The sequence below is a fragment of the Chionomys nivalis genome, chromosome 2 (genome assembly GCF_950005125.1).
Source record: "Chionomys nivalis chromosome 2, mChiNiv1.1, whole genome shotgun sequence".
NCBI lineage: Eukaryota > Metazoa > Chordata > Mammalia > Rodentia > Cricetidae > Chionomys > Chionomys nivalis.
In genome coordinates this window covers 43,205,327-43,220,695 of record NC_080087.1, presented here as the reverse complement: position 1 = coordinate 43,220,695, position 15,369 = coordinate 43,205,327, and the positions used below count along the sequence as shown (strand labels likewise).

Below are 15,369 nucleotides of genomic sequence, written 5' to 3'. Positions count from 1 at the left end.
CAGTAGTCACATTTAACTTTAGGAATCAGAGTTTGTTCTGATGTATGCTTCCTACTGCTTACACAGTTAGTGATGCCCCCTTTTCCATCTTCTTTCACAGATGATAAAGTTCTCATATCCTGCCTTTGTAAGAGAAGTTTTGTTGTGTATCTTTTACTCTTTTTCCTTGTTAGGGATCCACCCAGCTCCCAAATAAACCACACGCAGAGACTTATTCTTAGTTATGAATGCCCAGCCTTAGCTTAGCTTGATTCTTGCCAGCTTTTCTTAACTTAAACTATCCTATGTTTTGCCTCTGGACTTTTATCTTTCCCTATTTCTGCATACCTTTCTTTACTTCTTTCTCCGTGGCTTGTTCTGTATCTCGGTGGCTAGACCCTAACATCCTCCTCTCCTTCCTCTCTTGCTCCTCCTCCTTTTCCAGATTTCTTCTTCTCTTTATACTCTCTACCTGCCAGCCCAACCTATCTTTGCTTCTACCTTGCTATTGACCATTCTGCTCTTTATTAGACCATCAGCTGCTTTAGACAGGCAAAGAATCAAAGCTTCACAGAGTTAAGCAAATGCAGCATGAATAAAAGTCACATGCCTTAGAATGATATTCCCCAATGAAATTTTATTCCTCTGGCCATGTGCTTACAAACACTTCTCTTACCTAGCTTACAAGTGGAGTGAAACTACATAATTTGTGCTCACATATTATTACATTATTTTATACTAAATAAGGTTAATTTTATCCCAACATGTTCATAGGAATGACAGTCAGAGTTGAGATCTTAAAAATAACTTTAGCCACAGTATCAAGGGGAACATCTGTGAAGCAGAAAAAGGTGGCCTGAAAAATTATAGGAATGAGGTGATGAAGGTCTGAACAAGAAGGAAGAGATCCCAAAAGTGACAGAAAGTTTTCAGAGCCCATTACCAGTTAACTCAAAGGATGACTGGGTAACATCTAGGTAATTACACATCTCAGTTGACCAGCAAACTTGCTAATTGCCCCATATCATTATCAAACTACAATTTGCATTATAAGATCAATTTACATATGGAGTAACTACAAGTTTTCCAATGTGGCAAAGTGGGTTAAAGTCATTAAGGGAGCAATGTCTTGTTTTTACACTTCTAGGACTGGTATAAGTATACAGGCTCAAAGATATACTGACAGATACAATAGATACAAAGTTCAACAGAGAAGTGGGTATGGGTCTGGTGATCCGAAGAGAAGCATAAAGACACTGATTTGCAATATTAACTATGTTGGGATTTATTGTTGTAAGTGGCACGATCCACAGAATATAATGGTAGAAGCTTCAGGAACAAAGCCAGACAGAGAGTGAATACAGGGTACAGATGATTGCCATAAAAGATAAGCAAGTACAGGGTCTGGATAATTAGTAGTTTCAAATGACCACTTGGTGACAGAGCAATTGGACTTACAATCCCAAGAAAGTGCCATGCACGTGTCAAGCAAAAGATTGCATTTGGAAAAAAGAAATGACCATTACCTGCTTCTAGATGCTATGCTCTTATTTTTTTTCCTAGAAGATATTGCAGTTTCATCTATCCTTTTTTCTTACACTTTTAGCATAATGAAAGTTTTTGACAAAAGTCAGAAAGCAACGAACATATCATATGAATCATTTGTAAAGCTTACTTGAGGCAGAGCTGTTTTCTTCTTTCATTGATTTTTATTGAGCTCTACCTTTTTCTCTGCTCCCCTCCCTGCCTCTTCCCTTCCCCCTTCATGCTCCCAATTTACTCAGGAGATCTTGTCTTTTTCTTTATACTTTCAGTGGTTCCAAATTCTCTCTCTGAAGAAGATCACACGGGGATATTGGAGAAAGATGACTGAGATAGAAGAAAGACAAAAGCACTATCCTACAGTACAAAGGGTGCATACATGTCTTAGGGTTTTTACAGCTATTACGGCATCATAATTTAGATCAGCTTATGGAAGCAAGGTGTATTTTGCCCTGTGTTTCCAGAGAGATAAAATTCCATCACCAATTATACTGGTAGGCATGGCAACAGAGAGACTGGCATAGGAGAGGACCAGCAGCTAAAAGCTTGTATCTCCATGTACAAACAAGGAGCAGGGAGAATAACTGAGAATGTGTGTGGCTTTTGTGATCTTATAGCTGAGGTGACATACTTGCACATTGGAGCCATACCCGTAAGCCTCCCAAAACAGCAACCAACTGATGGCCAAGTATTCAAATGATCAAAATTGTTCTTTCAAACTACCACAGAAATTATTTTAGTTTATAGTTCCACATCACGGTCCATTATTCAGGAAAATGAAAGTAAGAATGAAATGCAAGATCCTGGAGACAGGAACTGAAGCAGAAATCATCTAGGAATTTTGTTTATTGCCTTGATCAGCATGACTTGCTCAAACTGCTTTCTTACAGCACTCAGGATCACCTTCCTAGTGATGGCACCACACACAATGAACTGGTTTTTCCCACATTATCATTCATTAAGCAAATGCCCCCACAGACGTGCCTGTAGGCCTATCTTGTGAAGGAAGTTTTCTCAACTAAAGATTCCTTCTTCCAGGCTGACCCTAGCTTGTATCAGGTTGATAGAAAAGCTAGCCTTCAAAATACACGTGTTTGTATACCGTTGTTTCATTGCAGTAAAGATTGTGGGCAATTTATGAGAGGACATCACAACATTGGAGAATCAACTCAAGCATATTTCTTTGTAAAACCTGAATTTTCAATGTTGAAAAGTTAATACTTTTAGTATCTTTTCAGATGAGTGTATTTAGAATGATTTTCTTCTGTTACAGAGAATAAATAATTTCATTTGGATTTATAGCTCTTCTAATTTATTTAAAAAATAAAACAGAGACTTTCTTACCCTGTATATTTTCAGTACCTTTTTGTCACTTTGTAAGAATTAACCCTTTCAGCTTCTTCTTCTGGAAACACCAAATGGCAGATGATGCCGGTGCAGCAGGAGGGCCGGGAGGACCTGAGGGCCCAGGATTAGCGGTCTAAGAGGCTGCGGCCACGGTCGAGGCGTGGCCAAGGCTGAGGCCGCGGGGCTCGCGGAGGTAAAGCTGAAGACAAGGAGTGGATTCCCGTCACCAAGCTGGGCCTCCTGGTTAAGGACATGAAAATCAAGTCCCTAGAGGAGATCTACCTGTTCTCCCTGCCCATTAAGGAGTCTGAGATTATTGACTTTTTCCTGGGAGCTTCCCTAAAGGATGAGGTTCTGAAGATCATGCCCGTGCAGAAGCAGACTAGGGCAGGAGAGCGGACCAGGTTCAAGGCTTTTGTCGCTATTGGGGACTACAATGGTCACGTAGGTCTCGGTGTCAAGTGCTCCAAGGAGGTAGCCACTGCCATCCGAGGGGCCATCTTGGCCAAGCTTTCCATTGTCCCTGTGCAGAGAGGCTACTGGGGGAACAAGATTGGCAAGCCCCACACTGTTCCCTGCAAAGTGACAGGCCGCTGTGGTTCTGTGCTGGTGCGTCTCATCCCTGCCCTCAGAGGCACTGTCATAGTCTCCGCTCCTGTGCCCAAGAAGCTGCTGCTGATGGCTGCCATTGATGACTGCTACACATCAGCCAGGGGCTGCACTGCCACCCTGGGCAACTTTGCCAAGGCCACCTTTGATGCCATCTCTAAGACCTACAGCTACCTGACCCCCGACCTCTGGGAAGAGACTGTGTTCACCAAGTCTCCTTATCAGGAATTCACGGACCATCTTGTGAAAACCCACACCAGAGTCTCTGTTCAGAGGACCCAGGCTCCAGCTGTGGCCACCACATAAGGGTTTTTATACAAGGAAAATAAAAGTGAATTAAGTCTGTTAAAACAAGAATTAACCATTTCAGTCAATTCTTGAATTAAAGGATAACCACAATATTTGTGCAGTGTTCTTATTGAATGCCCAACCATTGCTTTCTAATCCCTTCTTACTCTGACAGAACTTTCCATTAACCTTTTTTTTTCCTTTTGTGTGCTCTGGATCATGCTATATATAAACCTTTTAGAGCTGAACAAATCATTCTTAACCATAAACTGCTTGTAGTGATTTTTCTTGACACTACTTTAATTTTCCCTACATACTCAGCACTTCAGTATTTATTATTTCAAGGTATCCATACATCTGCCTACTATATTTCCTCTTACTGTCTGCATAGCCATTCATAAAGCTATCCTTTCAATACTCTGGCTTTCAATCTTTCCTTCTTTGGGTCATCGTAGGTCAAGAGGAATAAACTCTAATCTCTCCATTACTTCCGGAGTGGGAGGCAGCAGCTGCCCCTTTTGCCTTGCCTGTTTATAGTCCATCTAAAAAGCTTTTTTCCTCAATCCCACTTGAATTTCCCGTGTTCTTTTTATAGCAGGTATTGGAGAAAAGAGTTTTCATCTTCATTGATTCCTTTCTTTCCCTGAACAATGTTTCCATTTTATCTTCCATCACTATGTGTATACCTGTATATCTTTCTCTTCTTTGTTTGGGCCCCTTTCTCCTGCAACCCTTTTAGATGTCAGAAGTATATATTCTTTGTCTTTTCTCTTGCACGATTTTCCACTGGGTAGAATTTATGAGCTCTCAAGTATTTCTGCACAATTTCAATTATTTACAACCCCAAAAGAAAATAACAGGCCCGATAAAATTTCTGGTATTATTCTCAGTAAACTAAATCTGAATCCCTAATTGGAATTCAAAAGGTGCTTGTATGATTCTAATATGTATGCAGAACAAGGTACGCTTCACCCACTAATTTAGTTATTTGTCTTCCCTTAATTTCCTAAAATAAGGACAAAGATCTCATCAGAAATATTCTTGTAATTTTTCTGTTTTATAGATCCCAAGTCATTTGTTACTTGCAAAATGTTTTGTTTATCTCAACCCCAAAAATGTGATATTTATTGATTGCATAATGTTTATGACCACTTGCTAAGTGTTAAATAAGATAGGAAAAATTGACAGAGAAAGGAAAGCAAAGAAGATAAATAAATGGTGTCAAGCATTGACTAACAGTAGTGCCGAGTTGACTGACTAATAGAGATAGAAGTTAAATAGAAAAATAAGTTTTCTTCAAAGTAATCAAGTCCTCAGGGGTATGTATTACTCTACAAACCCATGTTCCTCCTCCTTCTCCTCCTCCTCCTTATTCTTCTTTTTCTTTTTGGTTTTTTGAGACAGGGTTTCTCTGTAGCTTTGGTGTCTGTCTTGGAACTAGCTCTTGTAGATCAGGCTGACCTCAAACTCATAGAGATTTGCCTGCCTCCGCCTCCTGAGTGCTGGGATTAAAGGCATGTGCTACCACTGCCTGGCTCCCAAGTTCATCCTTAACCAACTGGGTATGTGATTCTGCAAGAGTCCTGGACATTTTTATTTTCATGTAATCCTGGGCCTCTAGAAGTTTGAAAATATTTTCTAAAAATGAATTGGCAAGTATCACAGAATTGAGGAATCCTACTTCTTTTGTCTGAAATTTGCAGTTTTCAAATTATAGCACTAATCAACAGTGATATCAGCACCAGCCAAACTGTTCAAACATGCCTAAAAAGGGGAATGAGGATTGAGAAAGAAAGAGACAAAAGACAGAAGATACAATCTGCAGGGCTTCCACCGAATACTGTAACAACCTTGAGCTTATTTATTAAAGCTCTTTTATACCCAAATCAAAAGGCAGGAGTGACAAAAGACTTTCTTGCCAAGGATACAAGGAAAAAACAAGAATAATTATCTCCTTAATACTCGAAACATCTAGTAAACACACCCTTAGTCAAACATCCTGTTATTTGACCTTGACAAGCTTGAATTCTCTGATGTTGGGTCAAGATGGAAATAGTCATGTGGGTCCCCACAGGGTGACCATAAAACAATTAGTTAAAGAGTATAATCTAATGAAGTAATAGTTCTTTGTGAATAAATGAACCATAGCTGGAGGAATTAGTGTATTTCCATAAAATAATATATTCTGTAGTATTCCCAGTTTGTAAAATCACAGGAGTGCCTGACTGAATTGCTTGAGATTTAGATTCCCATACTCTTCTGTGTGCTCAAAAGAAGACATGGCCTTATGGATGTTAGGCAAACATTCAATCAGCGAGATTTATCTCCAGTTCTTATTTTATCTTTTCGATTTTTGAAACATGGTCCCACTAAATTGCCTGGGCTGACTCAAAGTTGCTGTCTTTCTGTTTCTGCTTCCTAGTAGCTAGGATTGTAAGCCTGTACCATCAAGATCAACTAGTTTGACTTTCTTCTTATTTTCTCTCTGCATATAAAGCTCATCTCCTTTGATCAAATAGCATCCATTCAGATGTGAACTGATTCCAGAATCAGCCATCAAAACCAATTATATCTCTAAACCTAATTTGTTATCCTTTTCAATAATATGGGACACAAATCTTAGAAAACACTGACATTAGACCACTTAGAGAATTTGTGAGGATTCTTCTGAACATTTAGCTTTTTTTCTAATGCTAGAAATTAATTTATAATGGACTACCCCCATTCAATAAAATACACATTGCCATTGGATTACTTTAAATGATTAAATTAAAGCAAGATAGAATAATACAGTAAAGACATACAAACAATGAAAAATAATTTGCTATCTTCACTGCTCTGCATCTTTGAAATGCATCTATAGTCATTAGACTGATGCTTTAAGTGGGGTGAGGAATTGTGCAGGCTCTGTGTGGGCACAGACTGTTCACAGTTCAGTCTCACATTTTCACATGATCAGCTGGAGGTGAACTCCTATTTTCAACTGGTGGCTTCACTATACTTTCTACCCTGGAATCCAATACAGCTATGCTCTCCATTGACAGGTTCCTACATCATTTAATAACTTATCTCTTTCTTTAGAGTGCAGGCCTGATTTCCTGTAGTGGGAGAAGTGTACTTGACCTGCCAGCTGTGCTATGAGTATGCATTTATTAATTGCTTGGGTGATCATGCTTGGAAGCCAACTCTGTTGCCATTTTCACATTCACACATATGAACATGTTTGCATATCTTCTAACTCTGAATCTACTGCCTCCCAGGCAAGACTTTAAGCTTATCAGTCTACAAATGTCAATCTTATGGCATATATTTTCTGTCTGTAAGAGTTTTTCCAGCTTACTTAGATGTTAAAACATATCTCGCCTGGACTTAAAGGCATCATACAGATGTCTTTGTGGATTAGGGTATCTGTTGGCAATCTTCACAAAGTGAGTTTGATCCCTGAGACCGCACAGTAGAATAAAAGATCCAACAGAACCCCTTAGACTATCCTCTACACACACACACACAAGACACAAACACACTATTTTTAAAGTGCCGTATGATTTGACAAGATTTTCATGAGAATAAAGACAGATAAAATGATACAAAGATTAATCAAATATAAGTCAATAAAAAACAAAGACCCAAGAAGCTTTTGATAATTGTTGGATGCTATGAGAAGATGAGTCAGTTTTCCTCACCCAGGTTTCAGTAGTTGGTGCCACACCTATGCACATTCAGACATCACCAAGTGGAATTGTAAGTTGTTTTACTATTACTATTATTATTGTTGTTGTTGTTGTTGTTGTTGTTGTTGTTATTATTATTATAGAAAAAAGACACAAAATTTGGGAAAGAGAAGTGGTACTGAGGATAGTAGAGGAATTGTAGCAGAGGAGTAAAGGATGGTGGAATTGATCAAAACACATTACACGTATGCATGAAATTCTCAAGCAAAGAAGAATTAGTAAAAGGATTACTAATTAAGCAAAAATGGGTCTACTGAAAGGGTATGAGTAAGCTATAAAAAATATATGAAATCGAGTGCCAATGCAGTTCTAGAAATCTCCGAAGAGTCTGTGCTCTGGACTCAGAGGAGGCTTAGCAACTGAAAGAAAGATGGCTATTTTGAGCTTTTACAGTGACAATTATGACACTTAAAGGCTCCCCCCCTCCCCGGACCTGTTTGCCCTGCCTCTGTGCTCCTGCATCCCCACTTCCTGGTGAGGTACTCATTAGCACCTGAATGCTCCTTGTGCATTCAACCCTGTGTGATGTTCAAGTGCCAAATGTGCCAAATGTCAGCCCCTCCACCATCTGCTTTCAAGTTAAACTCCCTGGGTTGTTGTACTTTAAAGGTAAGACAAACTCTCACAATTATGCTGACCCAAAATCTGTTCCTGGATTCTCCTTGACCTCCCTTGCTTTTCCCTTTTCATCCCTTGATCAACTATTCTATACACAAAAGTGCAGGGAACCCAGTAGCACATATTACTGTCATGTGTCAACATCCAATTCAGAAAAGAACTTCCATTTGACTAAGACCTTGTTTATTTTTTTTAATCTGAGATGTGACACTAATAGCTAAATTAAAAGATATTTGTGCTGATAAAAGACCTATGTAAAATATGGAATTTAGGATATTTGGTGCAGCTATGCGGTGCTTTTTGTGCAAAGCAGTGCAAAACCTCAAATCAAAATTTTTCCCTGTTGGCTTTTAGCATTCTGTGGAAGTTTATTTCCTAACCTCCCGCTTTTTCTGGTTATATAATTCTAAATCTCCACCCATAGCTCAAACTGAAACTGTTCATAACAAGCTTCTTCATCTCCTGTCAAATCACCCCTCTCCTTTTTCTTTGACTTCAGGCTATTCCAGATAATTAAGAGAGACTCTTTGATACTGGCAGACACTGTTTGTTTTTCTTTCCATCACACTTGAATGATCACATTTGAAAGCATCTTTTCTTCCTCCAGAGTTAGACCAAAGGCATAATGTGGAGTGCTGTCAGTTTCATGCACCTAACCAAAGGTAGAAACTCTGTTTCATTCCCTATTTTACCATCCAAGATGTGTCAGTATTTCTCTGTGTGATAAGAAGAAAAATCAGAGCACACCAGACTACCTAGTAACTTCATCTATTTTCTTTAAATTCTAATCTATTGTACCATTCAACTCACAAGCCTATTAAAATATCATATTCGTATAACAAATACTATTTTTCCATCTGGAAGCAAACCACCTACTCTTGTGCTTTCTTCTTATTGTTGTTGGGATATCCATCTTACATTGTCTCATTCGAATAACTGTATTTTAAATTATACAGTCATTGTTATTGAATGTCCCTCTTCTCATCCCTACCAACAACAGCATGTATTTGCAGAAGATGTTCTCTGCCCCTTGGCATCCTTCTCCATTTTGACTGTTGCACAAATGTGTTATGCCTCTTCCACAGAATCTTCTCTTTCAAGTCAAAGAGAATGATGCATATAGACCAACCACAGAGTCAGGCATTGCTTTTCTTGTGCTCACAACTGAGAGGTGGGAATCTGTCAGAACGAGTTGTCTCTCGTGAGAGTGCAGATGGCAAATACAGCTGCTTTCCTCTCAATCAATTTCCTCTCATTGGTCTTCTGCAATCTTTGTTCTGAAGAGAATTTATTTTTTTTCCTAACAGTGAATTTTCTTCCACACAATCCGACTTACTTTTATACAGCCAATAGTTGAGTTCTAATTTAACAGTTCAGTGAGATCCAAACTTCGCCAACTTTCACTTGAATTGAGTAAGTGTCTGTACTCTGTGACTTCAGTGCACTTGCTCTGTGACTTTCTGGCTGCTTTGCTCAGTCATTTTGTAGCAATTAGAATTCAGAGAACAATTTATGCCCTATAAAATTGGCAGATCTATGTATCAGACATCGAGATGCACAGACCCGAAATAATTGATGTAAAGGCCTAGTGTCCCTTCAGGGGTTAGAAGAACTAACTGCTTTGAAGTGCCAATGGACTACAAATATTTTTAATGAAGCAAATAACACAATTTCATCTTGTGATTGCTTCAACAGTGGTTCTCAACCTTCCTGGTGATGTGACCCTTCAATACAATTCCTCACATTGTGGTGACCCCCAACCATAAAATTATTTTGCTGCTACTTCATTACTGTAATTTTGCTACTGTTATGAATTGTAATATAAATATCTGATATGCAGGATATCTGATATGTAATCCCCAATGGAGTCACAACCCACATGTTGAGAATGACTGGCTTAAGTTAAATGCCTCAGTATTTATAAAAGGGTTTCAGTTTACTTTTCTATAAAAGTAGAAAATTAGTGTACTTAGTTTGCTAATTTCAATTATATATGCTCACATATAAAAGTATATAATATATATTTATACCATCCCTTGTTCGTCATTTATAGCAGAATATATGTGTGTATATGAATGTATAAAACTACATAAATATTTCCATTTTCCCTTAGAGAAGCAAAGAAATATGGCTATTGTTGATATGGAGACAATAAGTGTATTTTGAGGAAAAGGGTGTGTCCATTAACAGATTTTGCATCATAATCCTAGGATTGGCTTATGGGTATATTTCAGTGGGATGTTGTGTCTCATTTGGCTTTAATCAAAAATAGAGGTAGCACAGTAGATCAGGATCAGAATTATTGTGTTCCACCCAGTTTGTGCTATAGACTTTTATATGATGTTTATAAAAATATAGTATTTCCTTTTCTTTGTTATAAGAGATATAACATTTTATTTTGCATTAATCATTAAGACGCAACTATTTAAAAGAGCAAAGCATGCTGTAAAGCGACCAGCTTCCAATGATGCCATTGTGCTAACTGAGAGACGACTATCGCAGACTACCAGATCTGATGTTGGGACTGTCAGTTTACAAACCTTCACATGGTTCCTAGATGTTGGGCATACTGGGATAAAGCAGATTCACCCTCTTTCCAAACAGTCAGATGCATGGAAGTGACTAGATCAGATGAACTTGGAAATAACAAGGAAATGGGATGTCATCAGGTATTGCAAAGTGTTATGGCTGAGGTAAATGCAGAGGATGCCAGTTTATATCCTGACTGCAGTCTTGCTAATATCTCAAAGTGCAATGCAGATTTCTGGGGAGAGATTTCTAAGGAAGCTCAGCAAGTGGAAAAGTCTTTGTCTGGGTAGAGGGCATTTTACAATTTAGACTTTTGTTCTGCTAGGAGCTAGTAGCGGGTGGCCCCTGGAGTTTTCAAGAGGTAGGGAAGTGACATAATTTACACTTTAGAAAGAGCATTCAGGCAGCTCTGTTAAAAATGAAGCTCAACTCAAGGACACTACTGAAATCCAAGGAGAAGGAAAAGAGGATTGGACCAAAGATCCATCAACAATGATAATGAGATGTTGAAAATTTATAATACATTCAAGGGAGGGATTTTTAGGTTAGGCAAATTATAGAAAATGCAGGAGAAGCAGAACTATTTGCCTCCAGGACTGACTAGTAGTTTGTGCTCAAAAGCATCCACAGTACACATGTGATGTCGGATTCCACTCTGTATGCTATGAATACCATTGGTAAATAAAGAAACTATCTTAGGCCTGCACAGGGCACAATATAGGTATGTGGGGAAAACTAAACTGAATGCTGGGAGGAAGAAGGCAGAGAAGAGAGAGGCCATGTAGCCCCCGCCAGAGACAAATGCTGGAACTTTAGGTAAGCCACAGCCTCATGCCAATACACAAATTAATGGAGATGGGTTAATTTAAGATATGAGTTAGCCAGAAATACATTTAAGCTATTGGCCAAACAGTATTGCAAATATATATGGTTTCTGTGTGATTATTTTGGGTCTGAGCTGCCAAGCAGCCGGGAAACAAACAAGCAGCCTCCTACTACACTCACGCTCCCTACCCCACCCTTGAAGGACTGTCAAGTGGAACTTCATGTTCCTTCCTTCTTCACTTTATGTTTTCATAGTCTGCTTTTGATATCACAGTGGAATAATGAAATCAATAGTGAGCAGCGAGCAAACAAGAAGTGTAATTTATGCACCATCACAGACTGTTTTCTACGAGTCTATGTTGCTTCTCTTTTTATTCAGTGAATAAGTAATGATGCTGGGTCACAGAATAGTCACATGTTTAGCACTCTCTATTTATACCAATGCTTCTGTTATCAAGACTCTAATTACAGGGCTGAGGAGATGGCTCAGATGTTTAGAGCACTGGCTGCTCTTCTGATGGTCCTGAATTCAATGCCCAGCACCCACATGATGGCTCACACCCATCTGTAATAAGATCTTTTGCCCAGAACACTGTATACATAGAAAGAAAAAAGAAAGGAAGGAAGGAAAGAAGGAAGGAAGGAAGGAAGGAAGGAAGGAAGGAAGAAAGAAAGAAAGAAAGAAAGAAAGAAAGAAAGAAAGAAAGAAATCTTAAAACAATCTAAGAAGGATATTAAGTACCTTCAGCAAGGGTCTGCTAATTGCTTGCTCAAGGCTATAAAAAGTACAAGAGAAATAATAATAACTTTTTGTGGGCACTTATTTTAGGCTAGTCATGATTTTCTAGATACATAATATGTGTTAAGAAATTTAAAACAAATTTTTTTTATGATGTGCTTTATAATTGAAAGATTAGGTTACCAAGATGGAGAAATTTGACCAAGGTAGAAGTGTCGATACAAAGAATGGGTCAGACAACTCTACATATGTATGGGATATTTTTTCTCAGTTCAGTGCAATAACAGAAGCAGTGGGAGAATGACTGTTTCTACCACCCTTTCCAGTATGGAGAGGCACGCAGCATCTTAGAGAGGGCAACAAAAGCAAATGACCCAAATGTTTGCTGAAACTAATGGGAAACAGAAGGGGCCAGCACAATGCTGACAGTCCTCATCTTTAATAAAGTTGTTCTAACTATGCAATGCCACAGTTCCTCCTGACATATTTCACAAGCAAACTTTAAATTCTGGGTATGGAAGAAAGTACTCTCTGGTGTTCATTTTACGTTATTCACTTGAAGCTCTGTAAAGCTATCATCACTATTCTGCTATAACTACGAGCCACATATATTTTGAAATTACCAAGGACCACACAGAGAGTGAACTAGAGTGTTTAAATGGTCACTTCTCTATAGGTCTAAAGCCTCCTTCACTTTGCAAAAACTCTCCTTGTTGCCGATAAGCTAGAAGGGCCAACAACAGTTTAGTACAGGTGGGGAAATCACACTTGGCTGGTCTAGTGCAACAGCTTTTCTAAGCCAATAAAATTTTAATAACAAAGCAACAATAAAATGTGGTTATTTCATTGCTTTTTCCTATTTCTTTTAAATTGTATAATAAGAAACTTGAAGGCTCTTTTGAAACAAAACAATACTGGCAAAAAAGAGAAATAATATATGAATCATTATTCTGAAGAGGGAACAGCTTTGAAGTAATGTGTTTTCCTCCCTTTTGTGGTTTGTGAATCAAGAGCTCTGTTTTCTGTTTATGCTTTCTCACCCTCATAATATGTAAATTTGCTTCTACATGATTGATGGTTTTCTATATATCACCACTTCCTTGTGCTTTATTAAGCAATTTTGGGTAGATTCCTTTTGCATGTATATTTGTGTATGTGTATTTCCATTGCTAAGTTCCAATTCTCCTACTATAGTGAACTTATAAAGTTACCTTGTTTTTATTCTTTGAGGGAATTCTATATGTGTCTTATTGAGATTTACGATTTTCCCAAAAATTCTAAAAGGTAGTTACTTTAGATATCCAGAAGATATCTAATATTTTATCTTAAAATTTATTTTAGCTGATATAAGGAAACTTAAAAATTATAAATTGCTCATATTAATGGAGAATTACATAATGTAATTTTGTATATTTTGAATGATATTTAAATCAGCTTAAATATATATATATCTAATCAAATATTTGTTGTTTTTTCCTATCGTGGGAAAGAAGATATAACTCAATCTTACATGAATTACAAATGTTTTACCAGTAAGTAAACATATACAGCCACTATCATTTCTTTAAAAAATTATTGTTACTTTTGGTTTTTAAGATTAAAATATAGTTACATCATTTCTCCTTTCCCTTTTTTCCCCTACATCTGTCCCTGCTCAAATTTGTGACTTTTTTCACTAATTGTTATTATATAAGTACAATCTTCTCAATCTGTATAATGTTACTTGTATGTATATGTTTTTAAGGACTGACCATTTGGTGTTGGATAACCAGTTGGTATGCTCTTCGGTAGCATTCCTTGGTTGCCTGCAGTTCTTTGTCTAGGAATGTGGCCTCATGAGCATTCTATAATTCATGTTAGCAGGTGTATTGGTGTAGTCCTTGTTCAGGTCATGTTTTAGGAGTCATGTTGGTGAGACTTTGGGGACATAGCTTCTCTGTCATCTTAGAAGACACAGTCACACAACAAACTCTTGGTTGTTCTGGTTCTTAAAATCTTTCCCACCTACCTTTCTTTTGCAATGATCTCTGAGCCTCAAGTCAGTACCTGTATTATAAAAGTATCCATTAAGACTGGGATATAGTTTGATGGGTTGTGTGATATGTGATATTTTCATCACATCCTGACAACAAAATTTGCTTTGAGTCAGAGGGTAGAATTAGCCACTAACTGACAAAAATTAACCAAAGATGTTTTGGAGGACTGAGGACAGATAGACAGGTGGAGCTGAGAGAGGATCTCAGTCTTTTGGATGCAGAAACACCACTTCTCTGATCATTCAGGTTCTTACCCCAATATCTGAGTCCATATTTTTTTATTTGGTAAAGAATAACTAGATGAATGTATCAATTGTGGTTTTCTTTTATGGTGTCTGCCTGTTGTAAAGAGAAGTTCCCTTGATAAAACATGAGGTTTACACCTATCAGTGGGTATAAGGACAAATTTTTAGAATGTTATTAGAAGTTATGCTGGTCAAGTAAATTAGTGGTTACAAGTTCTCCTGCAATACTCATGACTTCATTAGCCCTGAGTAGTTGGCTACGTTTCCAGGACTAGGCAAAATTCCCCTCTGATTGAGCAAGTCTTAAGTTAAAATTGAGAATACGTAGTTACCTCCAAGGTATGTGCATCTCTACTGTGCTCTTAGAGTTATTGTGCTATATTGGACTTTGTGGTATAAAGGCATCATAGCTAGGTGGGACTGTTGGTTTCTTCCCTCCTTTGGAAGCTTCGTGGTGCCTTCTACTATCATGAATGCTATTCCTCAGGGAAAAGGCATTCACGTTGGTTCTGGCCCAGGGCCCCCAGGGGTATTTTGGATGTCTCTTTGGATAACTCTGACCAACAACTGAAAAGAAGGCATCTCATGTCTGGTACTCATGACTTTGTTAGATGTCATTTTTTTTAAGGGGGTGTTACCATCACAGATGGTAAAACTACATTTAAATCTGTATGCATATTTACGCCAACTTACATGTACTGTGGGTAACTCTTAGACAGCTAGCTGATAGCATGATTCCTCATGACTTTTTCAGACATCTTTACTGTTATTTTGCCAGCCTCTTCTGTATATATTTCCCTTCCTGTCTCTAATAAGAATTCCACATTTGTTTTGCCCATATCCCCTTTCAGATCACTTCAGCCTGCTATTCTCTTTAAGGC

At 38.1% G+C, this 15,369-nt stretch overlaps 1 protein-coding gene across 1 annotated transcript; it reads left to right on the top strand.

Moving 5' to 3' along the window:
• The first annotated feature begins 2,939 nt into the window (after positions 1-2,939).
• Positions 2,940-3,783, top strand: LOC130869785 (40S ribosomal protein S2-like). Its single transcript, XM_057762219.1, has 2 exons — positions 2,940-2,997; positions 3,041-3,783. Exons 1-2 carry the CDS (start codon positions 2,940-2,942, stop codon positions 3,781-3,783), a joined length of 801 nt encoding a protein of 266 aa, XP_057618202.1.
• Positions 3,784-15,369: the final 11,586 nt, after the last annotated feature.

Coding starts and splice junctions, on each gene's coding strand:
- LOC130869785 (XM_057762219.1), top strand. CDS start 2,940: ATGGCAGATGATGCCGGTGCAGCAGGAGGGCCGGGAGGACCTGAGGGC. Junction 2,998..3,040: donor ACCTGAGGGCCCAGGATTAG/CGGTCTAAGAGG, acceptor GTGGCCAAGGCT/GAGGCCGCGGGGCTCGCGGA.